Source organism: Balaenoptera ricei, chromosome 1, assembly GCF_028023285.1.
Source record: "Balaenoptera ricei isolate mBalRic1 chromosome 1, mBalRic1.hap2, whole genome shotgun sequence".
NCBI lineage: Eukaryota > Metazoa > Chordata > Mammalia > Artiodactyla > Balaenopteridae > Balaenoptera > Balaenoptera ricei.
Window position 1 is genome coordinate 41,362,248 of NC_082639.1, and position 25,534 is coordinate 41,387,781.

Consider the following 25,534-nt stretch of genomic DNA (forward strand, 5'->3'; position numbering starts at 1 on the left):
GATGGTATAGTTATGCTACTTTCAATGCACTGATCCATCGTGTTTTTACTACCCTTTACCTTTTCATGACTCCCCATCCCCTTACTGTACTCTCTTCTCTAAGTTTGCTTGCATGTGTCCTGGACTCTCTCAACTTTCTCTTATTTTGTGGTCTGTATTGCAAAAAAACACAACCATGGTCTGCTTCCAGCCATAATGGATTGTCTGGTAATAAATTTACCCTCCCTCCATAAATAACTAGAATGTTGGGCCAAAACATATAAAACATTTTTTTAAGACAGTGGACAGTAGGCAACTCATGATTGATCCCTGAGAGGGGGAAATAAGGTAAGGTTTCTGATCACTAAAGATTTCTGTCTGTAGGCACATTTTGAACTATGATGCAAGGCAAAGGAGCTCATGAAAAATGTGGATACCTCACTGAGTTAAACAGAAATTGGAGTTTACAGAGTTGGGTTGGTGATGATGTGGCTGGAATTACAGAACAGAGAGCACTGAAGAAGACAAAACTATGCACAGAAAAACTCCAGAAACTGACATAGGGCTCAACTTGATTCTTTGGCTGAATGCAAAGCTGTACATACATAAGGTAAGACTCCATGAGAATAAGCAAAGAACAATTACTAAAAAGTGGTAGAACAATTCCAAGAACTCACACAGAGCTGGGAGACATTCAAACCCAAACAAATCATAACACTTCACTAGAGACTCCAGAAGTATCACATCTTAGTAGCAGAGTTAAACTGGCCCTAAAGTTCAGGCTACTCTAGACCTGCCTTAGTAATACTTAAAAGCAAGCCTTGATGTTCACAATGGAGTAACTGGTTCCACATCTACCTAATACCATAAACAACTAAAAAACTGAATAAAATATTTGAAATAGATGTTTTCAGACACTGGATAATTAGCATCACAAAGGTGGGATCCCTAATAGAAGGGAAACAAATGAGATAATTCCTATGATAACTCTAGCTTTCAAGACAGAGGGATGGGGGATGTTCTAATTGTAACCAGACAGATTAAAAAGACCCCTTTGAACATCTGGAGCACTCAGTAGATGCTCCAGAAGGGTCGTGTCTGGACCCAGAAAGACCCAACAACCATCACTACATTAGGCCTGCACTAAGAAAACTTTAAATAAGCCTATGTGTATCGTTGAGGGCAAAGAGAAAGACAAAAAATAGACATAATATATAAAAGAATTAATTAAACACTATATTATAAAGTGATAGTTTCTAAAAGAAAAAGTAGAACAGAGTATGTGGGGTGTGTGGAGGAGAACAAAATGAATAGTCACTAAGATTGGCCTCATAGAGAATGTGGCATTTGAGCAAAGACAAAGGAAGTAAGGAAATTTGTTATACAAATATCTGATAGAAAGGGCAAATGGGAATAGTCATTGCCCTAAGCCATAAGCCAATGTTCTAAGGTGGAAACATGCCTGGCTTGAGGTACAGCAAAGAAGCCAGAGCTGTGTGGGCAAGGCAGAAAGTAGTAGGAAATGTGGTCAAAGAAGTGCGTATGTTGCAGGGTAGGATAGGTGGGTTGGACCAATGATTTTGCAGGATCTAGTGGACCATTTTAGAGATATCATCTTTTACTCTGAGATGCAAAAATTAATTAGAGGAGTTTAACAGAGTAGTCACATGATACGACCTACATCATAAAATTACTCCCATTTCCCTGTTAAGAGTACACATTAAAGACAGGGTAGGCCTAGAATATAAACAGGGAGCCAGTTAGGAGGCTTTTATCACAGACATAGAAAGTAATTGGCAGAGCTAGGCCTGGAATTCAGGCATGTCTAATATAGAGTACATATTCATAACGATTACAAGTTGCTTGATGATGATGATTATGTTGATGATGATGATGATGATGATATTTTGCAATAGCAGATTTGAAAGAAGAAAGAAGATGAAGAAAAGGACTGGAAGAAGGAGAAAGAGAAGGAAGAAGAGCAGAACAAAAACAGTAGTAATAATCAGTGATAATTTGTTGTGGTAGTTTTTCCTTTCACTGTTTTTAGTCTTGTTTCTACTGTTGAGGTGTTTTAATAAAAACAATAGCCATCAAGTAGTGAATCTCTATTATCTATCTACCAAACACCATGGTAGGCTCTTTAGCTGCATTTTCCCATTTAATTTGCACAACACTCACATGAAATAGTATTATCATCTTTGCTTTACAGATGGAAAACTGAGGTGCCAAGAGATTAATTTAACCGATCAACGGTAAAACAGCTCATAAGTATGACTCAGTATATAAACCCAAGTCTGTTTGAATCCATTGTCCTGCGATCTTTCTACCACGATATGTTGCCTCTGTTTACTGTCAAATCTGGCCATAGCCAGGATGAAGTTTTACTGAGACTGAAATCTCCAGGATGGAGACTAAAGCAGCAGCAAACTCTTGGAATTTTTAAAGTCCAATTCAGACATGTCATATATAAAAATGTGTGTGTGTGTGTGCACACATGCATGTGTGTATTTAAGCTACATTACTGCTTATAATAATGTGAGAAATATTTCATTGTTAAAAAAAAAAAGTCTAAAAAAAAATTTCACATTATATACCTCAGAGGAAACTCTGTTGGCACACCCAGACAAAACAGGATTGATGAATTAAGAAAGAGTCAAAATGATAAATTGGTATGTTTTGTTGTCTCACGTTACTGGAATGCAGTTAATTCCTTTATGACTAGAGGCCTGAAACATTGCATTATATTCAAAGTAAGAGAGAAAAAAGAAACAATTTATTCTAAATGTATGAACTTCTGAGTTCATTAAACATTTCAAAACAAGAAATTAAAGAAAAAGCATCTCACTGACTGCTGATAGGACACAAAAAATACCAAAAATTGTCTGGCAGCAATTTAGAAATATGAATAAAGAGTTTTTAAAATATTAATATACTTTGCTCATCAATTTCCCTCAAGGAATTTATCCTAAGGAAGCAAAATGAAATCTGGGTAACACTTCACGCATAAAGATGTTTACTACAGTGTTATTTATAACAACCGATAATGGAAAATAATCTTTATGCCCAAGATTTAAAGAAATGGTCCAATAGTACATAGCTATTGTGCAGCCATGTTTATGAGGTTTTTAATGACAGAAAATTGCTTGTGATACCACTTAGCTTCCTTATAAGTAAGATATAAAAATGTATATATGGTACAAATTTAATTATGCTCCAAAAATAAAATAGAAAATAAATAAGCCTAGAAGTAAATATGTCAAAAGTTAATAGTATTTGCTTCTAGGTAGTAAGATTATGGGTGTGTGTTTCGGGGGGTGGGGGGGCATGTGCTTTTTCTCTGCTTCTAATAATTATCTATATTTTCCAAATGTTCTACAGTGAGCATTGGATACTTTTATAATCAGAAAGGGGAAAAAATTAACTCAAAGAGATAAAAAGATTATAAAGGAAAGAAAACAGTTCCAACAGTCCAGGCACATCATTTTATGTCTTCTTATTGGCTGAAGTTTTACCATATTTAAATAGAAAGATTTGCTTTCACATCACACAAGTGTTCTGCTGCATCAATAATAAATTTCTACATAAGAATATTTAATATAGGTTTTTCAGAGAGAAAATTACTTTTCAATAAAGATACTGGGATGTTTAGTTATCATAGATTCTTGCAAATGTACTATTTAACAACTACTTCAGGGGGTTAATATATCGGTCCTGGAATACAGCACCATATGTTCCAAGCTTTTATCACTTTCTAAAAACATAAGGAAGATAACCCAAAAGCTAGACCTGTTTATACAGTATATTTGATGCTTTGATTTTTAGTGGAGTCAGCCTTTGATGACTAATATTTCTTTTACCCGCTAGTACCAAAACCTAAATAAGGCTCCTGACTAGATTACATTCATGAAGGTCTCATTTTAAAGGAAATTGGAGAGATGGAAAAAGATTACAGGAAGACACATCATAAAAACAGGCCTCACAAGTCAAACTTAATAGTAAAACCATTCTTTTTCATGTAGACAACCATGAAAACAAATATCCTGTGAGCTAGAGATATGTATTATATCTTTCCAGCAGATCTTTATGCCTTCTTGAGACAGATTTCCATAACTGTATAATGTGATTACAGTTGATGAAGCAATGGCCCACAGAAAGAGGTTGATAAAGCATCAGGCTCCAGGAAACCAGATAAACATGCTCATGATTTCTAATTGTAACAAGGGTAGGATAACACTGGATATGAAGATCGAACTCAGACAGACCGAGCAAATATTGGTTCCTTCAACTTTAAAAATAAGTATCCATAAAACAGCACCAACTCTCTTATTAGAATAACTTGGAACATATTCATGTTACTTCCTTGATTGATAGAGAAGATTCAAAAGAGACTGTATGACTTTAACATGTAGTATGAAAATTATAACACCCTGTAAGAGACATTTTAAGCAACAAAATGAATATACCTGTAAGCAAACTAGAAGACCAAAGAACAAGAAACTTTGAAATGTATGACCAACTTGTCCAAAAGACTATCCCAGGTGATATGTAACTTAAGAAACACATTTTCCTAACACTCTAGCCATCCCACCGCTCTGCAACCCCCGCACCTGACCATAGGAGCTATATAAGGATAGTCTTTATGAGAGACTAACATGAAAGAAAAACTAGACTAGGAATTCAACATGGACCAAAGTTAAAAAAAAAAAACCACTATAATTTCAGAGTTTCTGTTAGGTCTCTACTTAGCAAAGGATATAAGAACAGACTTTGTTCCTTGAAAAGTAATAGGTCTCATTTGTCAGGAGTTAGTGGATTCCTGGTTACAGTAGGCAAGTTGAAAGGTATGCATGTGCTGTGCATAAACAGGAAAAGAGTAATCCCCTTTATGAATTTAGAAATCCTGGCAGATTATACTGCTTTAAAGAAAATGTTTCCTTTCCTTAATATGAATTGACTATACTGCCTCAGAATTACTGTTTGTTTTTCAGTGGTGTGTGTATGTGACAATTGTAAGTTACTGACATGAGACAGGCACACCAACAGAAGAATGAGGGGTATATGCTTACCTCATGGTAGCAGAGATATCTTCATAGGGAACCCAAACTTGGAGTGCCAAGATTCAGTCTTGTACATGTGGCTAAAGCCTTCTGTTGTGAGTTATACTCTCAAGAGTCAGTAACATAGACTTTGGAAAAAGCACTTTGAGGATCATTGATTGTCTTGCTGGAATAAGAGGGACAATCCTAGGGACAGGTGAAGCCCTGTAGGCAAAGTGTAGGTTTCCCAAAGGTGGTTTCAGGGAAGGAATATTATTCTTACTATGAAAAACTGAAAAAGGAATTCTCTCATGGGAGAGTAAGTCAAACTAAGAAGCAAAGCAAGGAACTAAAGTTTGTCCTAGAGCAACAATCTGTGTGAGGTTTAACTTTTTTCCCACTGTCCTAAGTTGCTATATCATATATAGCTAACCATGTTCAAAGCTCTCCCATATATTTAATTCCTTCTAGTTAGCCCTAAACATCAGTAAGCATTACATACACCCAGTCCTGTGTCAGTGGTGTTGTAGAAAATTAAAAGAATCAGTAGTAAAGTGAAGTGGCTGTTCCTGAACCCCTCTTCTGCTGAAGCCAGCATGCCAGGAACAGCATTGTGTCAAGGACAAATGAGGGTCCCTAAATTCCAGACACTGACCACTGCCTACCTAACACATGACTCAAGTTGCAGTTGAAAGAAGATAGAGAGAAGCAAGCAACCAGGTGAAAGAGCAAGCAGAATAGATTGACTTGGGAAGGGAAATTAAACAAACTCCTCACTTTCTCCCAAATATGCTAGAAAAAAATGACCCCGAAGGAAGAAGGCAGATGTTAGATTATAGGGCTATGCTTCATTTGCTTAAAAGAATCCTATCACTATGTGTACAAAGTTTGTGCAAAGTCTTCCAGAATCAGCTGTCTCAATATAATAATGATAACTGATTTCTTAGGGTTAGATTTTTATTAATGTTTTTCAAAGCATATGTCGTTAGTTCTCTCTATTTTCATCAATACTTTGTTCAAAACAGATTTGAACAGGATTATAAAAAATACACTGTTATGTTAGAAAATGTAGATGAAGTAATCGTGGTTAAAGATAGAGTAATACTATCAGAATAACAGAAAAGTTAGTGTACAAAAACACAAGCAAAAAAGCTTTCCAGAGTCATTATATTGGGCTATAAAATTGGCTCAGAGTTTTCCAGCAGCCAAAGCAAAGGGAAAAGTAGGATGAGTTATAAGAATCATATTGTTAAGATAGAAACACCTTGTTATATAGGAGAAGAAAAGCTTTTTCTGAAACTGAGTCTTGTGAAAAAAATAACATACAGAACAGCACTCTATAATAAACATAATAGCAAGTCACTTGAAATGGTTCCTTATAGTGTCCCCCAAGGAAGCCTAGCACATAACACTAATGCTTCCATCGGTAAAGAACACTTTGAGTTCTCAGATAATCTATTTGTTTTTTTCATAACCACCATTTAACAAAAGTCAGCATATTATACCTGTTACTCTCTATCTCTTAAAATAAAATGATATCACTACAGCACATATACAAGAATATATTCCTAATATGGTCATTATTTTGATATTACTAAAATAACACAAAACCATAATCTTCCTACCAAAACCACACTGAAGGTATCCACTATTTCTCTCACCTGTGATTCTTTCACGTTCTCAACAGTAAAGTTGAACCAGACTCGGAAGCGTGGATTACAGGTATCCGGCCTAATGAATAAATCATACTCAAACTCAGAGACCTGGTCCACCCGTCCAAGGTTACCTGTTAATAAAAATTAAGAGAACTGGGTTTTAATAAAAGTTCATGAAGCTCAATGGTATATACATTTAAATATTATGAGCTCTGACAATGACATTTGTCATCACTCAGTACTTATAGGTTCATTTTTCACAATCTGCAGGGCTGCCAACTCTGAATGTAGTCCAGAAAGAGGAGGTTTTCAGCTAGTCTAGGCTGTGGTACAAGCAACTCTTTCTATCTTTATGACCTAGCAGATCTATTTGTGCTACAAGTATCTTTGACAGATTGGGATGCTATATAGAGCATGTGGCAAGTGCCTGTGAACCAAGTAAGAATCACAACCAAACTTCAGTTTCCTAGTTAGAAAACCAAAGATGATAATACCTCATGTATTTTGTATTAAGCATTATAGTATACAAATTACCTCTAATATATTTGATCTTGTTTAATTCTCACAGCACGGCTATGCAGTTTGTACTGTGTTTGGTGTATTTCCGAACTTCTATCAGAACATGTTAGAGAATATATAAAGCAGAGTAAGGTTTAAACAAAAATTAGAAGTAGTTGCTACATAACAATAATAACGGTAAAGTCGCAAACAACCACGAGATTAATTTCCATTTCCTCCACCAACAGAACAGGCATATCAAAAATGTATATACTTGGGTGTGAGTCCCATTCTTTGTCTCTCCTCTCTCTGCCTGATATTCTCATGAGTGGTGAATTGCCCAAAATGTTAACAGTGGGATGGGATAAAAATAAAAGCTAAGAGCCTTGTGAATTCCCAAACCAGATAATCAACAACTAAAGAAGAGTAAACACGACTATAGAAAGCAACAAAGCAATTGATTGAGAAGTCAGTATAGTATTGTACTTGAAGAGCACAGCAACATCCTACTTTTAACAGTAAGGTCCTACTGTATAGCACAGGGAACGATATTCAATATCCTGGGATAAACCATAATGGAAAAGAATATAAAAAAGAATGTATATATGTGTATAACTGAGTCACTCTGCTGTACAGCAGAAATTAACACAACACTGTAAATCAACTATACTTCAATTTTAAAAAAAATTAAAAAATAATAATTCCATAAGTCATCCCCAAAAAATGAGCTCTAGCCTATCTTTCTCCAAAAGAACACTCAGAATTAAACTTTAACCTTATATCCACCAAAGTTTTAAATTATTTCTTTTACTAGTTTTACCGGCATGTCACTTGTTTTTCTGAGCAACAGCTGTAGTAGATGCAGTACTAGCCTGGGAATCATCAGATCTGAATTCGAGCTCAATTGACTCACTGTGCAACAATGGGTAAGTTACTTACCCTCTCAGGGCCTCATCTGCAAAATGAGAATATTGAGTTACCTAACTTCTAAGGTTCCTTTCAGCTGTAACATTCTTTGGCTGCCTGATTCTAGGATTGATCAGGCAGTGATCCAAGACAATAAGAGAACCCTTCCTTCAAAACCAAATCAATTAATCTTAGGGTGATTTTTGTCTGCTCTCATCAAAATGTGGGTGGAGAAACCAAACGTATTCCTCCTTCCAGAACCAGAACGATCAGTTACCTCAAGTTAAGTACATAAATATTTTTAAAAATGCATTGATGGCAAAATACAAATAAGAGCTAATCAGGACCAAAAGCTTTTAATCTTTCTAGTTTCAATTGTCTTCAAAATTTCCAAGGAGATTCTTCAATGAAATGGTCCTTTCAAATATTATCCTCCAAAAATATTTACTAAGCTTCTGTTGTAGAGGGCAGAACACTTATCACATGAGAGGACTAAACTTGAAATCAGAAGATCTAGACTCAAGTTTTATCTCTGTCACTTACTGAGTGACCTTGGAAAATTCACTTAACCTCTATCAACCTCTGCTTTTTCAACTATAAAGTAAGAATCATATAAACAGAAATATGAATATTTATCTCTAAGTTAATTAATGAACATTAATTTTAACTAGTATATAACTGATATTAACACGAATTTTCAATAGAAAATTAACATTTTCTGAGCATTTCTACATGCCACATACTGTCCCAAATGCTAGGTATACTAACCTATTTAATTCTCACAACACTCACGTGGTAGAAACCATTACTATCCCCATTTTACATATGAAAAAAACAAGGGACGAAGATATAAAATAACTTATCCAAAGCTATACAGCATGTAAGCAAGTATGAGTCAGCTGGGATTTGAATTCAAACAATATGTCTCTAGCCACTAGACAACAGCTTCTACTAAAAAAGCTGGTTGGAAGAATATAAAGATAATACACACTGAAGGTACAATATAAGTTATAATCCTTAATAAAAACTTACTATCCTTAAAACAACAAAAAGTTAAAAAGCCACTATTTTCTTGACTTCTAAAAGTTCATGGTTGAAAAATTAAACATTAATGTACATTTCAATACTCAAAGGAAAGAAGATTTTTATTTTGTTTTTAATTCTGGAGCACTATAAATGGATTCTGATTAATAATAACATGTCTTAAAATTGTTGCTATGTATTGTGCCTAATAATAATGCACTATATGTGTCTTAAAATTTACAGTTTCAAAATTATTTCAGATCCTTTATATTACTAAAGCCTCACCATGACCCCATAATGAGTAAACTGAGACTCAGGAATGTTTAGTGCTTGCTTAAGTTCATGCTTTAAAGCACCATGGCGAGACCTTGAAACAAAGACTTCTGACTCCACTGTGTTACGCTTTGGAATATACCATAGCTACAGCCAATTCATTTCTTCAGCCATTCAATCAGTTATTCATTCAAAAAGTACTATACTATGTACTATAAAATAGAACAGATAGTAAGTCAAACAAAAAGGTCTTTGCTTTCACTAAGTTTACAGTTCCAAATAATAATAAGCATCTGGTCTTTGGTCTTCTGTAACTATTCTGTTGGCCTTCTTCACCATTTCTAAGAGGAGTATTCTCTCTGTGTGTATGTATAAAAATGCTTTCCTTGTATTACCAGTAATATTTCAACAAAGTGCCAATTGATGATGTTCTGAAAACAGCTATTGAAATAAGCTGACCATGCCTCTATATCATCTGGTTCCCTTCCACTTATATGAAAGGACAAAAAAAAAAGCAAATAAGAATTTAAAATATAGGACAAATACAAAAAAAAATTATATGTAGATTTTAAAGACAAATATATCAATAAATGTGTTAAATATAAATGGACTAAATATTACAAATAGAGATAAAAATACTCTGGATAAAGAAAACAACTATATATATTGCTTATAAAGACAAACTTTACATTTAAGAGCACAGAAAGACTGAAAATAAATGGTCTTTTCAACTATCATCAGCCAAAAATATTTACTGAGCCCTATGTTGTAGAGGGTACAATACTTATTAATTTAATGAAAAAGTTTTAATAGGAAAGCACTATCAAAAGAAAGCTAATGTAGCTATATTTATCTCAGACAAGGTAGGCTTTAATCAAGAAACGTTACTAGAAATGAACAGAGATATTTCATGATGCAAAACAGGTAAGTCCATCAACAAGATACAAAAATCTTAAAAGTATATACAACTAACAATAGATCTTCAAAATATATAAGTAAAATTTGACAAAATAAAAGAAGATAGAGACAAATTTAGAAATATGGTGAGAAATTTTAACATACCAATACCACAAACTGAGAAAAACCAAGATAATATTCAGAAAGGATTTAGACAATTTGAAAATGTGATTTAAAAGGATATCTAGGGACAGGAGGCAAGATGGCGGAAGAGTAAGACGCGGAGATCACCTTCCTTCCCACAGATACAGTAGAAATACATCTACACGTGGAACTGCTCCTACAGAACACCCACTGAACGCTGGCAGAAGACGTCAGACCTCCCAAAAGGCAAGAAAATCCCCACGTACTTGGGTAGGGCAAAAGAAAAAAGAAAAAACAGAGACAAAAGAAGAGGGACGGGACCTGCACCAGTGGGAGGGAGCTGTGAAGCAGGAAAGGTTCCCACACACTAGGAAGCCCCTTCGTGGGCAGAGACTGCGGGTGGCAGAGGGGGGAAGTTTCAGAGCCACGGAGGAGAGCGCAGCCAAAGGGGCGCAGAGGGAAAAATGGAGAGATTCCCGCATGGAGGCTCGGTGCCGAGCAGCACTCACCAGCCCCAGAGGCTTGTCTGCTCAGCCGCCGGGGCGGGCGGGGGCTGGGAGCTGAGACTCGGGCTTCAGTGCTAGCCGGGAGGGAGTCCGGGAAAAAGTCTGCAGCTGCCGAAGAGGCAAGAGACTTTTTCTTGCCTCTTTGTTTCATGGCGCGCAAGAAGAGGGGATTCAGAGCGCAGCCTAAATGAACTCCAGAGACGGGCTCGAGCCGCGGCTATAAGCGCGGAACCCAGAGGGGGGCGCGAGCCGCGGCTATCAGCGTGGACCCCAGAGACGGGCAGGAGACGCTAAGGCTGCTGCTGCCACCACCAAAAAGCCTGTGTGCGAGCACAGGTCACTCTCCACACCGACCCTCCCAGGAGCCAGTGCAGCCCGCCACTGCCAGGGTCCCGTGATCTGGGGACAACTTCCCCAGGAGAACGCACGGCGCGACTCAGGCTGCTGCAATGTCACGCTGGCCTCTGCCGCCGCAGGCTCGCCCCGCATCCGTGCCCCTCCCTCCCCCCGGCCTGAGTGAGCCAGAGCCCCCGAAGCAGCTGCTCCTTTAACCTCGTTCTGTCTGGGCGGGGAACAGACGCCCTCAGGTGACCTACATGCAGAGGCGGGTCCAAATCCAAAGCTGAACCCCTGGAGCTGTGCAAACAAAGAAGAGAAAGGGCAATCTCTCCCAGCAGCCTCAGAAGCAGCGGATTAAAGCTCCACAAACAACTTGATGTGCCTGCATCTGTTGAATACCTGAATAGACAACGAATCATCCCAAATTCAGCAAGTGGACTTTGGGAGCAGGATTTATTAATTTTTCCCCTTTTCCTTTTTTTGTGAGTGTATAGGTGTATGCTTCTGGGTGAGATTTTGTCTGTATAGCTTTGCTTTCACCATTAGTCCTAGAGTTAGGTCTGTCAATTTTTTTTTTTTTCTTTTTTTACTTAAAAAAATTTTTTTTCCTAATAAATGTTTTCTTAATAATTTTTTCCTTATTTCCTATTTTTAGAAATTAAAAAAATTTTTTGATAAGTTTTTTCATATTTTTTATTTTTAAAAATTAAAACTTTTTTCTTAATAAATTGTTTCTTAATTTTTTCTTATTTTTATTATAAAAAATTAATAAATCAATTTTTAAAAAATAAAAATAAATTTTTTCTTAATAAATTTATTCTTAATTTTTTTCTTATGTTTTATTATAATACTTTTATTTTATTTTATCCTCTTTCTTTCTTTCTGTTTTTTTCTCCCTTTTATTCTGAGCCATGTGGATGAAAGGCTCTTGGTGTGCTCCAGCCAGGCATCAGGGCTGTGCCTCTGAGGTGGGAGAGCCAACTTCAGAACACTGGTCCACAAGAGACCTCCCAGCTCCATGTAATACCAAACGGCGAAAATCTCTCAGAGATCTCCATCTCAACATCAAGACCCAGTTTCATTCAACGACCAGCAAGCTACAGTGCTGGACACCCTATGCCAAACAACTAGCAAGACAGGAACACATACCCATCCATTAGCAGAGAGGCTGTCTAAAATCATAATAAGGCCACAGACACCCCAAAACACACCACCAGACGTGGACGTGCCCACCAGAAAGACAAGATCCAACCTCATCCACCAGAACACAGGCACTAGTCCCCTCCACCAGGAAGCCTACACAACCTACTGAACGAACCTTAGCCACTGGGGACAGATACCAAAAACAACGGGAACTACGAACCTGCAGCCTGTGAAAAGGAGACCCCAAACACAGTAACATAAGCAAAATGAGAAGACAAAAAAACACAGAGCAGGTGAAAGAGCAGGGTCAAAACACACCAGACCTAACCAATGAAGAGGAAATAGGTAGTCTACCTGAAAAAGAATTCAGAATAATGATAGTAAAGATGATCCAAAATCTTGGAAATAGAATAGACAAAATGCAAGAAACATTTAACAAGGACATAAAAGAACTAAAGACGAACCAAGCAATGATGAAAAACACAATAAATGAAATTAAAAATACTCTAGACGGGATCAATAGCAGAATAACTGAGGCAGAAGAACGGATAAGTGACCTGGAAGATAAAATAGTGGAAATAACTACTGCAGAGCAGAATAAAGAAAAAAGAATAAAAAGAACTGAGAACAGTCTCAGAGACCTCTGGGACAACATGAAACGCACCAACATTCGAATTATAGGGGTCCCAGAAGAAGAAGAGAAAAAGAAAGGGACTGAGAAAATATTTGAAGAGATTATAGTTGAAAACTTCCCTAAGATGGGAAAGGAAATAGTTAAGTCCTGGAAGCACAGAGAGTCCCATACAGGATAAATCCAAGGAGAAACACGCCAAGACACATATTAATCAAACTATCAAAAATTAAATATAAAGAAAACATATTAAAAGCAGCAAGGGAAAAACAACAAATAACACACAAGGGAATCCCCATAAGGTTAACAGCTGATCTTTCAGCAGAAACTCTGCAAGCCAGAAGGGAGTGGCAGGATATACTTAAAGTCATGAAGGAGAAAAACCTACAACCAAGGTTACTCTACCCAGCAAGGATCTCCTTCAGATTTGATAGAGAAATTAAAACCTTTACAGACAAGCAAAAGCTGAGAGAGTTCAGCACCACCAAACCAGCTTTACAACAAATGCTAAAGGAACTTCTCTAGGCAAGAAACACAAGAGAAGGAAAACACCTACAATAACAAACCCAAAACATTTAAGAAAATGGGAATAGGAACATACATATCAATAATTACCTTAAATGTAAATGGATTAAATGCTCCCACCAAAAGACACAGACTGGCTGAATGGATACAAAAACAAGACCCATATATATGCTGTCTACAAGAGACCCACTTCAGACCTAGAGACACATACAGACTGAAAGTGAGGGGATGGAAAAAGATATTCCATGCAAATGGAAATCAAAAGAAAGCTGGAGTAGCAATTCTCATATCAGTCAAAATAGACTTTAAAATAAAGACTATTACAAGAGACAAAGAAGGACACTATATAATGATCAAGGGATCGATCCAAGAGGAAGGTATAACAATTGTAAATATTTATGCACCCAACATAGGATCACCTCAATACATAAGGCAAATACTAACAGCCATAAAAGGGGAAATCGACAGCAACACAATCATAGTAGGGGACTTTAACACCCCACTTTCACCAACGGACAGATCATCCAAAATGAAAATAAATAAGGAAACACAAGCTTTAAATGATACATTAAACAAGATGGACTTAATTGATATTTATAGGACATTCCACCCAAAAACAACAGAATACACATTTTTCTCAAGTGCTCATGGAACATTCTCCAGGATAGATCATATCTTGGGTCACAAATCAAGCCTGGGTAAATTTAGGAAAATTGAAATTGTATCAAGTATCTTTTCCGACCACAACGCTATGAGACTAGATATCAATTACAGGAAAAGATCTGTAAAAAATACAAACACATGGAGGCTACACAATAAACTACTTAATAACGAAGTGATCACTGAAGAAATCAAAGGGGAAATCAAAAAATACCTAGAAACAAATGAAAATGGAGACACGACGACCCAAAACCTATGGGACGCAGCAAAAGGAGTTCTAAGAGGGAAGTTAATAGCAATACAAGCCTACATCAAGAAACAGGAAACATCTCGAATAAACAACCTAACCTTGCACCTAAAGAAATTAGAGAAAGAAGAGCAAAAAAAAACCCCAAAGCTAGCAGAAGGAAAGAAATCATAAAGATCAGATCAGAAATAAATGAAAAAGAAATGAAGGAAACAATACGAAAAATCAATGAAACTAAAAGCTGGTTCTTCGAGAAGATAAACAAAATTGATAAACCATTAGCCAGACTCATCAAGAGAAAAAGGGAGAAGACTCAAATCAATAGAATTAGAAATGAAAAAGAAAAAGTAACCACTGACACTGCAGAAATACAAACGATCATGAGAGATTACTACAAGAAAATCTATGCCAATAAAATGGACAACCTGGAAGAAATGGATAGATTCTTAGAAATGCACAACCTGCCGAGACTGAACCAGGAAGAAATAGAAAATATGAACAGACCAATCACAAGCACTGAAATTGAAACTGTGATTAAAAATCTTCCAACAAACAAAAGCTCAGGACCAGATGGCTTCACAGGCGAATTCTATCAAACATTTAGAGAAGAGCTAACACCTATCCTTCTCAAACTCTTCCAAAATATTGGAAGGGAGGAACACTCCCCAACTCATTCTACGAGGCCACCATCACCCTGATACCAAAACCAGACAAAGATGTCACAACGAAAGAAAACTACAGGCCAATATAACTGATGAATATAGATGCAAAAATCGTCAACAAAATACTAGCAAACAGAATCCAACAGCACATTAAAAGGATTATACACCAGGATCAAGTGGGGTTTATTCCAGGAATGCAAGGATTCTTCAATATACGCAAATCAATCAACGTGACACATCATATTAACAAATTGAAGGAGAAAAACCATATGATCATCTCAATAGATGCAGAGAAAGCTTTTGACAAAATTCAACACCCATTTATGATAAAAGCCCTGCAGAAAGTAGGCATAGAGGGAACTTTCCTCAACATAATAAAGGCTATGTATGAGAAACCCACAGCCAACATTGTCCTCAATGGTGAAAAACTGAAACCATTTCCACTAAGATCAGGAACAAGACAAAGTTGCCCACTCTCACCACTATTATTCAACATAGTTTTGGAAGTGTTAGCCACAGCAATCAGAGAAGACAAAGAAATAAAAGAAATCCAAATCGGAAAAGAAGAAGTAAAGCTGTCACTGTTTGCAGATGACATGATACTATACATAGAGAATCCTAAAGATGCTACCAGAAAACTACTAGAGCTAATCAATGAATTTGGTAAAGTAGCAGGATACAAAATTAATGCACAGAAATCTCTTGCATTCCTATATACTAATGATGAAAAATCTGAAAGTGAAATTAAGAAAACACTCCCGTTTACCATTGTAACAAAAAGAATAAAATATCTAGGAATAAACCTACCTAAGGAGACAAAAGACCTGTATGCAGAAAATTATAGGACACTGATGAAAGAAATTAAAGATGATACAAATAGATGGAGAGATATACCATATTCTTGGATTGGAAGAATCAACATTGTGAAAATGACTCTACTACCCAAAGCAATCTACAGATTCAATGCAATCCCTATCAAACTACCACTGGCATTTTTCACAAAACTAGAACAAAATATTTCACAATTTGTATGGAGACACAAAAGACCCCGAATAGCCAAAGCAATCTTGAGAATGAAAAATGGAGCTGGGGGAATCAGGCTCCCTGATTTCAGACTATATTACAAAGCTACATTAATCAAGACAGTTTGGTACTGGCACAAAAACAGAAATATGGATCAATGGAACAGGATAGAAAGCCCATAGATAAACCCACGCCCATATGGTCACCTTATCTTCGATAAAGGAGGCAAGCATATACAGTGGAGAAAAGACAGCCTCTTCAATAAGTGGTGCTGGGAAAATTGGACAGGTACATGTAAAAGTATGAAATTAGAACACTCCCTGACACCATACACAAAAATAAACTCAAAATGGATTAAAGACCTAAGTGTAAGGCCAGACACTATCAAACTCTTAGAGGAAAACAGAGGCAGAACACTCTATGACATAAATCACAGCAAGAGCCTTTTTGACCCAGCCCCTAGAGAAATGGAAATAAATACAAAAATAAACAAATGGGACCTAATGAAACTTAAAAGCTTTTGCACAGCAAAGGAAACCATAAATAAGACCAAAAGACAACCCTCAGAATGGTAGAAAATATTTGCAAATGAAGCAACTGACAAAGGATTAATCTCCAAGATTTACAAGCAGCTCATGCAGCTCGATAACATAAAAAACAAACAACCCAATCCAAAAATGGGCAGAAGACCTAAATAGACATTTCTCCAAAGAAGATATACAGATGGCCAACAGACACATGAAAGAATGCTCAATATCATTAATCATTAGAGAAATGCAAATCAAAACTACAATGAGATATCATCTCACACCAGTCAGAATGGCCATCATCAAAAAATCTAGAAACAATAAATGCTGGAGAGGGTGTGGAGAAAAGGGAACACTCTTGCACTGTTGGTGGGAATGTAAATTGATACAGCCACTATGAAGAACAGTATGGAGGTTCCTTAAAAAACTAAAACTAGAACTACCATACGACCCAGCAATCCCACTACTGGGCATATACCCTGAGAAAACCATAATTCAAAAAGAGTCATGTACCAAAATGTTCATTGCAGCTCTATTTACAATAGCCAGGACATGGAAACAACCTAAGTGTCCATCATCGGATAAATGGATAAAGAAGATGTGGCACATATATACAATGGAATATTACTCAGCCATAAAAAGAAATGAAATGGAGGTATTTGTAATGAGGTGGATGGAGTTAGAGTCTGTCATACAGAGTGAAGTAAGTCAGAAAGAGAAAAGCAAATACAGTATGCTAACACATATATATGGAATCTAAGGGGAAAAAAAAAAACGGTCATGAACAACCTAGTGGCAAGACGGGAATAAAGACACAGACCTACTAGAGAATGGACTTGAGGATATGGGGAGGGGGAGGGGTGAGATGTAACAGGGTGAGAGAGTGTCATGGACATATATACACTATCAAATGTAAAATAGATAGCTAGTGGGAAGCAGCCGCATAGCACAGGGAGATCAGCTCGGTGCTTTGTGACCACCTAGAGGGGTGGGATAGGGAGGGTGGGAGGGAGGGAGATGCAAGATGGAAGAGATATGGGGGCATATGTATATGTATAACTGATTCACTTTGTTATAAAGCAGAAACTAACACACCATTGTAAAGCAATTATACTCCAATAAAGATGTTTAAAAACAACAAAAAAAAAAGGATATCTAGTTCTAATTACGGAACACTTTTGTAGAACTACAGAATATATATCCTTTCCAAAAGAACATGGTACATTCACAAAATTGATCATATGTTGATCCATAAGGAAGTCTCAACAAATTTCAAAGGAATTTATACTATATTGCGTATGTTCTCTTATCCCAGTGATAGTATTTTAAAGTAAATCATAATCAATATATGTCAATCAAAATTTGTGGGATGTAGCTAAATCAATTCTAAGATGGAAATATATATGTACACATACACATAGATTGATTTTCATTGATTTATACATAATATAAAATGTATTCTGAAAATCAATTATCTAAGCTCCTACTATAAGAAGCTAAAAAGTGGGAATATATATTGAAACAGCCACTATGGAGAACAATATGGAGGTTCCTTAAAAAACTAAAAATAGAACTACCATATGATGCAGCAATCCCACTCCTGGGCATATACCCAGAGAAAAACATAATTCAAGAAGACACATGCACCCCAACGTTCATTGTAGCACTATTTATAATAGCCAGGACATGGAAGCAACCTAAATGTCCGTCAACAGAGGAGTGGATACAGAAGATGTGGTACATATACACAATGGAATATTACTCAGCCATAAAAGGAATGAAACTGGGTAATATGCAGAGACGTGGATGGACCTAGAGACTGTCATACAGAGTGAAGTAAGTCAGAAAGATATAAACAAATATCGTACGTTAACGCATATATGTGGAATCTAGAAAAATGGTATAGATTATCTTATATGCAAAGCAGAAATAGAAACAGAGACGTAGTGATCAAACGTATGCATACCAAAGGGGAAAGGCTGGGGGATGGGATGAATTAGGAGATTGGGATTGACATATATACACTACTGATACTATGTATAAAATAGATAACTAATGAGAACCTACTGTATAGCACAGGAAACTCTACTCAATGCTCTGTGGTGACCTAAATGGGAAGGAAATCTAAAAAGGAAGGGATCTATGTATACGTATACCTGATTCACTTTGCTGTACAGTAGAAACTAACACAAAATTGTAAAGCAACTGTACTCCAACAAAAACTTAATTTAAAAAAAGGAGAGAACAATGTAGAGAATCCCATTTTAAAAAACAAAAGAGTGATACTTTCAAACAAAAAAAGTGGAAGGAAATAAGACAGGTAAGAGGAGAAAATCATATAAATTTTTAAATGTACTCTACAGAAAATTTAAAACATGAAGAGATAGTTTTTTTGAAAAAGACCTTTAATATGAACAGACTCCAGCAAGCTCATACAGAAAGAATAAAAAGTAAGAAAACACATATAATAATATCAAAAATTAAGAGAGACTAGTACTACATGTCCTTTACAATCAGACAAGAAGAAAAAAAAAGCAACAAACATATTGTAAACTATCTATGTCAATACATTTGAAAAATAGATGAAATGTATAATTTCTTATAAAAACACAGTTTATTAAAACTAAAATATGAAGCAATATAAAATGTGAATTATTCAATAACTACTAAATGGACCAGATCCTTAATTTTAAATGTTCCCACAAAAAAAAAAAATTCCAGTCATAATGATTTCACTTCTGAACACCTATAAACTTATAAGAAAGAGTTAATCTCAAGCACATTTTTCCAGAGGAAAAAAGGAAACATTGCCCAATTCATTTTATGAAACCAGGACAATATTGATACCAAAACATGACAAGAATATTACAAAAAAAAGGAAACATATAGGTAAATCTCTTTCACAAGCCTAGATGTAAAATACTAAAGAAAATACTAGCTAATTTAGTCCAATCATCAATAGAAGAGATGACGGATCATGAAAAGTTGGAATTATTACAAAATAACATTTAAGGATCATCAATCCAAATAACACATTAACAAAATAAAGAACAAATAGGTGATCGTCTCAAAAGCAGAAAAAGTATTTGATAGAAAAGCAACATCTCTACTTCTGGCTCAGACATGTTGAAGTAACTATAAAGAGACTAGCCCCACTGTCAAGAATTTTAAAGCTGGGAAAATATATTAAACAACTGTTTTCAGACATTAGGAAATAGACAACATGATACAGCAATCCATGAGAGAAGAGACACTCACAAGATGAGCTCCCACAATAGGACTGACTCCACCACGGAAAGACTTCCCAACTATGTCAGGAAACCAGACACCAACCAGACTAAAGAGATCCCGTGAGCTGTGTGTACAGAAATAAAATTTGAAGCTGTTTAAGCAGCTGAAATCTGAGAGTAGGGCATTAGAAAGGAGAAAACTATACAAGATGGTGGTAGTGAGGGGGTAACCCAGAAAACTCTAGGATCATTTCTTGTAAGTCTGTGGCTGAGGGCTAGACAGCACATGCACAGGGTGAAACTACATTAGATTTATCAAAGAGAACTTACTTCAGTGTTGAAAGAAAAACAGAGATACAGTAAGTTCCCTACATATGAACAACTTACATTCCAAGAGCACATTCGTAAGTCCAATTTGTTTGTAAGTCCAACAAAGTTAGCCTAGGTACCCAACTAATACAATTGGCTATATAGTACTGTACTGTAATAGGTTTATAATACTTTTCACACAAATAATGCATAAAAAAACAAACACCAAAAACAAAGAAAACATTTTTAATCTTAGAGTACAGTACCTTGAAAAGTACAGTACAACAGCTTGCATACCGGGGCTGGCATCGAGTGAACAGGCAAGGAGAGTTACTGACTGGAGGAGGGGGAGGAGGTGGGAGATGGTAGAGTTGAAGGATTTCAGCAATAGGAGATGGAGGGCAAGCTGCAATTTCACTCACGCCTGACGTTGATGGCACAGGTTCTGGTTCCTCGCTGGATTCAATTCTATCTACTCTCTTCAAAAAATGATCCAGTGATATCTGGAGAGTAGCTCTTTTTTTCTCATCATAGATGACATGGTAGCATTGGATTGCATTCTGAACGGCTGCTGCAACCTTCCTGTACCGTTCTACGTTTGGGTCCTGTGCCTCAAAAACTAACAGTGTCCCCTTAAATAAAGAAAATCCCCTTACCATTTCCTGAGTCACGAATTTCTTCAGTTCTTCAGTTACTTCTTCCTCTTGTCTCTCTTTGTCCTTTCTCTGGGCCTCCAATTCCATCAAGTTTTCATTAGTAAGCTCCTCGTGTTGCACAGCAAGGAGTTTAATGAAGTCGTCCTCTTGAAGATCTAGCTCCAGCTTCTTGCTGAGGGTCACTAAGTTGCTGAAGACCTCTTTGGACTCCTTATCCACCTTCTCAAATCCACAAAAATCATGAACAACCTGCGGGCAAAGGTTTTTCCAAACCCCATTCATGGTGACAGACGTAACCTCACGCCAAGCAAAGTCAATGTTTTTCATGGCCTTGTAGATGTTATAGTCCTTCTAAAATTGTTGCAAGGTTGTTCCTGATTCATCACTTGCCTTTACTGCCTGACAAAAAGTGTGGCGTGAATAATATTTCTTGAAAGTCGCTATAACTTCCTGGTCCATAGGTTGGAGCGACACCGTATTCGGTGGCACATGCACTACTTTGACATTGGGATGAAAGTCGTCCATGAATGGGGGGTGGCCCAGAGCATTGTCAAGCAGCAAAAGAATGTTGAATGGGATGTCCTTCTCCAAGCAATATTTCTGTACCTCTGGGATAAAGTGGTGGAAAAACCAGTCCTGGAAAATGGCCTGTGTAACCCAGGCTTTGGGGTTACTCTTCCACACAACAGGAAGAGAGCCTTTGGCTATGTTTTTAAGGGCTCTTGGGTTCTCTGAAAGATAAACTAAGAGAGGTTTTAGCTTCATATCACCAGAAGCATTGCCACCAAACAACAGAGTTAGCCTATCCTTTGCTGCTTTATAGCCTGGCATCAACTTTTCCTTCTTACTGATGTAACTTCGGTCTCGCATCCTCTTCCAGTACAGTCCTGTCTCATCCACATTAAAAACCTGCTCGGGTAAATGTGTGCCTTCATCAATAATTTCTCGAAGCATTTCAGGAAATTCCTGGGCAGCTACCATATCTACACTCGCTGCCTTGCCACTTACTTTTAAATTGTGAAGGTTGGCACTAGCCTTGAACCGATGAAACCAGCCATGGCTGGCACTAAAAGATGCAGCCTCTGATTCTTCACCATGTTTCTTCTTCAAGTCTTCATAAAGGCTTTTAGCTTTCTCTTGAATCAGCATTAAGCTGAGTGGGACCCGATGCTGATGCTGATCCTGCATTCACACACTGAGAAGTTTCTCCATCTCCTCCATCACTTTTCTACGCTTCCTCAATATTATTGTTGACATCAGCACAGCAGACTTCACATGTTCCATAATCTTGTCCTTGTTCTGTAGAATCGTGCCGATGGTTGAATGATTCATGTTACAAGAACGAGCAACGTCTATCATCTTTTTGCTTTGCTCCACTCTCTCAATAATTTTCACTTTTGTTTCCATCGTTATCACTTGGTGCTTCTTAGCAGTACCAGCTACATCACTGCTACTTTTATGTTTGCTTCCAGACACCCTGGACTTGAAGTAAAAATACTGTATTACTGTACTCTACACAGTACTGTAAAATACACAAAAGCACAACTACTTGTAGAGGATGCAAGCATGTGACACGTACACTAGACACGTGAACTAACTTACATGATTGGACATGTGAACGCACGCTCACAACTTTGAAAGGTCACAACTTGAAGGTTTGTATGTACGGGACTAACTGTACTAGAGATGGTGCAATGCTGGGTAAGACAGTGTTGGGAGCCCAGTACAGCTAAAGTGGAAGAACTTTTAACACCTCAGACATAATAGTCAACTGAGATACCAGAAGGGACATACCTTAGAAATAAGAACCATGTCCTAAAGAAAGAACTATTCTATATTTTCCCTGAAAACCAAGCTCTGATAAAACCTTCATGTGTGAGAAAGTTTGGACCCAAGTTAGAGTAGCTCAGAAATACCTAGGGATTCTGACAAATCTATCTCAATAAAATTTAAAACCATGCTTACAGAAGTTTAAGGTAATCAGCCTTGAAATGATCAGTAATTGAACTGACTTCTATAATAAACACCAATTTGCTTCAGAGGAGGATAACAGAATCCATTCTCTAAAAGGTATCATCTATTCTATCCATTATACAATCTAAATTTACTAGATACTTTAATTAATTAATTAGCTAATTAATTAATTTTAATTCTTAAAGGAGTGGAGAGAAGCAATGAATACATATCCACAGTGAGATTCAGATGTACTATTTAGCAGACAAAGACATTTCAAATTGGCTGTTATAGTCAAAGAACAAAAAGAAAACATGTTACAGGAATTAAAGAAAATTATAATTTTCATGTGTGAGTGGATAGGAAATTTCATCAGAAAATTGAAAACTTTTAAAAAAGACCAAATAAACATTCTATAACTAAAAAGTACAGTAACTAAAATGAAAAACTAACTTGATGGGCTTAACACCAAATTAGAGATGGTGAAGAGTCAGTGAACTTGAAGATGGATCAATTTTAAAGTCATATAATCTGAAGAACACAAAAAAGAAATGGAAGAAAAATAAACAGAGCCCCAGAATAAGCCAAAAATTCCCCAAATGTAATAAAAAATATAATGAATTAGATATCTTAGAATCTCAGAAAACCTCATACAGGATAAATAAAAAGAAAAAATAAAAAGGAATGTGTGAGTCAGTATATAAATGGATATTCTCCATTTCATTACTTGAGCACTGGAGTTCTTAGGCCAAAGATTAAATCAGTTTTTAAAAAAAAAATTCCTGGGAATTCCCTGGTGGTCCAGTCATTAGGACTCCACGTTTTCACTGCTGTGGGCCTGTGTTCGATCCCTGGTCAGGAAACTAAGATCCTGCAAGCCGTGCTGCGGGGCCAAAAAATAAAATAAAATAAATTTCCTGTTTTATTTTCTGTTACCACATTCAAAATATGAGAATAGGATTGAGGAGACCCAAAGAATATGTACCTCAAGACCTAGGCTGAAATGTGCAGGGACATTTTTAGGAAGCAGGTGAGTAAAGGGACTTTACTCATCTCTTATGAAAACTCAGAAGAACCTACATACTGTTTTGTTTTGTTTCAATTTTTTAAATTGAGGTTTAGTTGATGTATAATATTAAGAGCTTACAGACTGTTGATGATACTAGGTAATTTCCTGTGTAGGAAAAAAAAATTATCTCCTTTAAAATTTATATTGGAAATATCTCATTGAAACCATTAAGATTTCTCTACATGTTGTCAGGGAGTGGCCTAAACATAATGAGTGTTCTAATAATGAACGGTTATCTGTGGGTGCTTATATAAAGTTGATAATCACCTTAACATAAAGGAAAAAGGATGATGAAGAAAAGACTATTCAAACAAGACTGATATTAGCTGGCAAGTACAGCATTTAATGGAGAAGTGTACTTACCTAGAAATTGGAACACTTGACAGCTGATAACTATCCTTCAGAGTCCTTCATGGCCTCTGTTCTGGCATAAATCATCTGTGAACATGCTTCAGGCATCACAAGACAACCTTTTCAGGGTCTTATGCATTCTTAGTAAGATGAGTTTCCAGACAATTTATCATGATGTAAGACCTTGGATTTTGACGTTCTTGTACAAATGAGTAAATCACTAAATTTCAATTTAAAGAGTCCATTAAGGGAGTTCCCTGGCGGCCCAGTGGTTAGGACTCTGCACTCTCACTGCTGTGGGCCCAGATTCGATCCCTGGTCAGGGAACTAAGATCCCACTGGCCATGCGATGCGGTCAGTAAATAAATAGTCCACTGAGTTTTACCCACATTTAATTCAATCAGATTCTCTTGTTTAAAAAGTAAATGACTGGTATGTTTTTTTAATTATCCTGACAGTGTATAACATAATGTCCCCTTTTCCAGGGATTCTTGATAAAACTCTGTATGTATTACAAGATACATGGGACATTCGTGGTGGTCCAGCAGTTAAGACTCTGTGCTCCCAATGCAGGGGGCCTGGGTTCAGGGAACTAAATCCTGCATGCCACAACTAAGAGCCCACATGCCGCAACTAAATATCCTGCATGCCACAACTAAAGATCCCCCACACTGCAACAAAGATCCCACACGTGGCAACGAAAATCCCACCTGCCACAACTAAGACCTGATGCAGCCCAAATAAAAATATTAAAAAACAAGAAACAGAGATTATTGAGTCTTCCATGGTGCCACAGTTACCCAATATGGAGGCAATCATGAGAAATGAAAGTCCTTAGAAGGAGAAGGGAAAAGAGGGCTCATGGTGAACTTCTTTGTTCCTCATGATGTGTAAACATTTTATTATCAGAAAATCCACCCATATCTAGTGCTTGTGGGATTACATGCTCTGCTTAGTTAGAATATTGATTAGTAAGGGGAGAGGTGAATACAAATTTTAATTTTAAAATTTTCTGATAGTAATTATACTTTGTACCTCTAGTAAATATGAATAAATATTGAGTTTTGTATATTTTCATTTATTGAAAATATAGGAGTCTTTTTATTTGGGTCTCATTGTTTTTGTAATTAAAGAGAGGAACAGGGCTTCCCCGGTGGCGCAGCGGTTAAGAATCTGCCTGCCAATGCAGCGGACACGGGTTTGAGCCCTGGCCCGGGAAGATCCCACATGCCATGGAGCAATTAAGACTGCATGCCTCAACTACTGAGCCTGTGCTCTAGAGCCCACGA

The 25,534-nt window shown here is 36.8% G+C and overlaps 1 protein-coding gene across 1 annotated transcript in view; it reads right to left on the reverse strand.

Moving 5' to 3' along the window:
- Positions 1 to 25,534, reverse strand: part of AGBL4 (AGBL carboxypeptidase 4) — a 1,384,112-nt gene that overhangs the window by 1,129,397 nt on the left and 229,181 nt on the right. Inside the window, exon 3 of the mRNA XM_059898403.1 lies at positions 6,680 to 6,804. Coding sequence (XP_059754386.1) covers positions 6,680 to 6,804 — 125 coding nt within the window. The remainder of the gene's footprint in view (positions 1 to 6,679; positions 6,805 to 25,534) is intronic.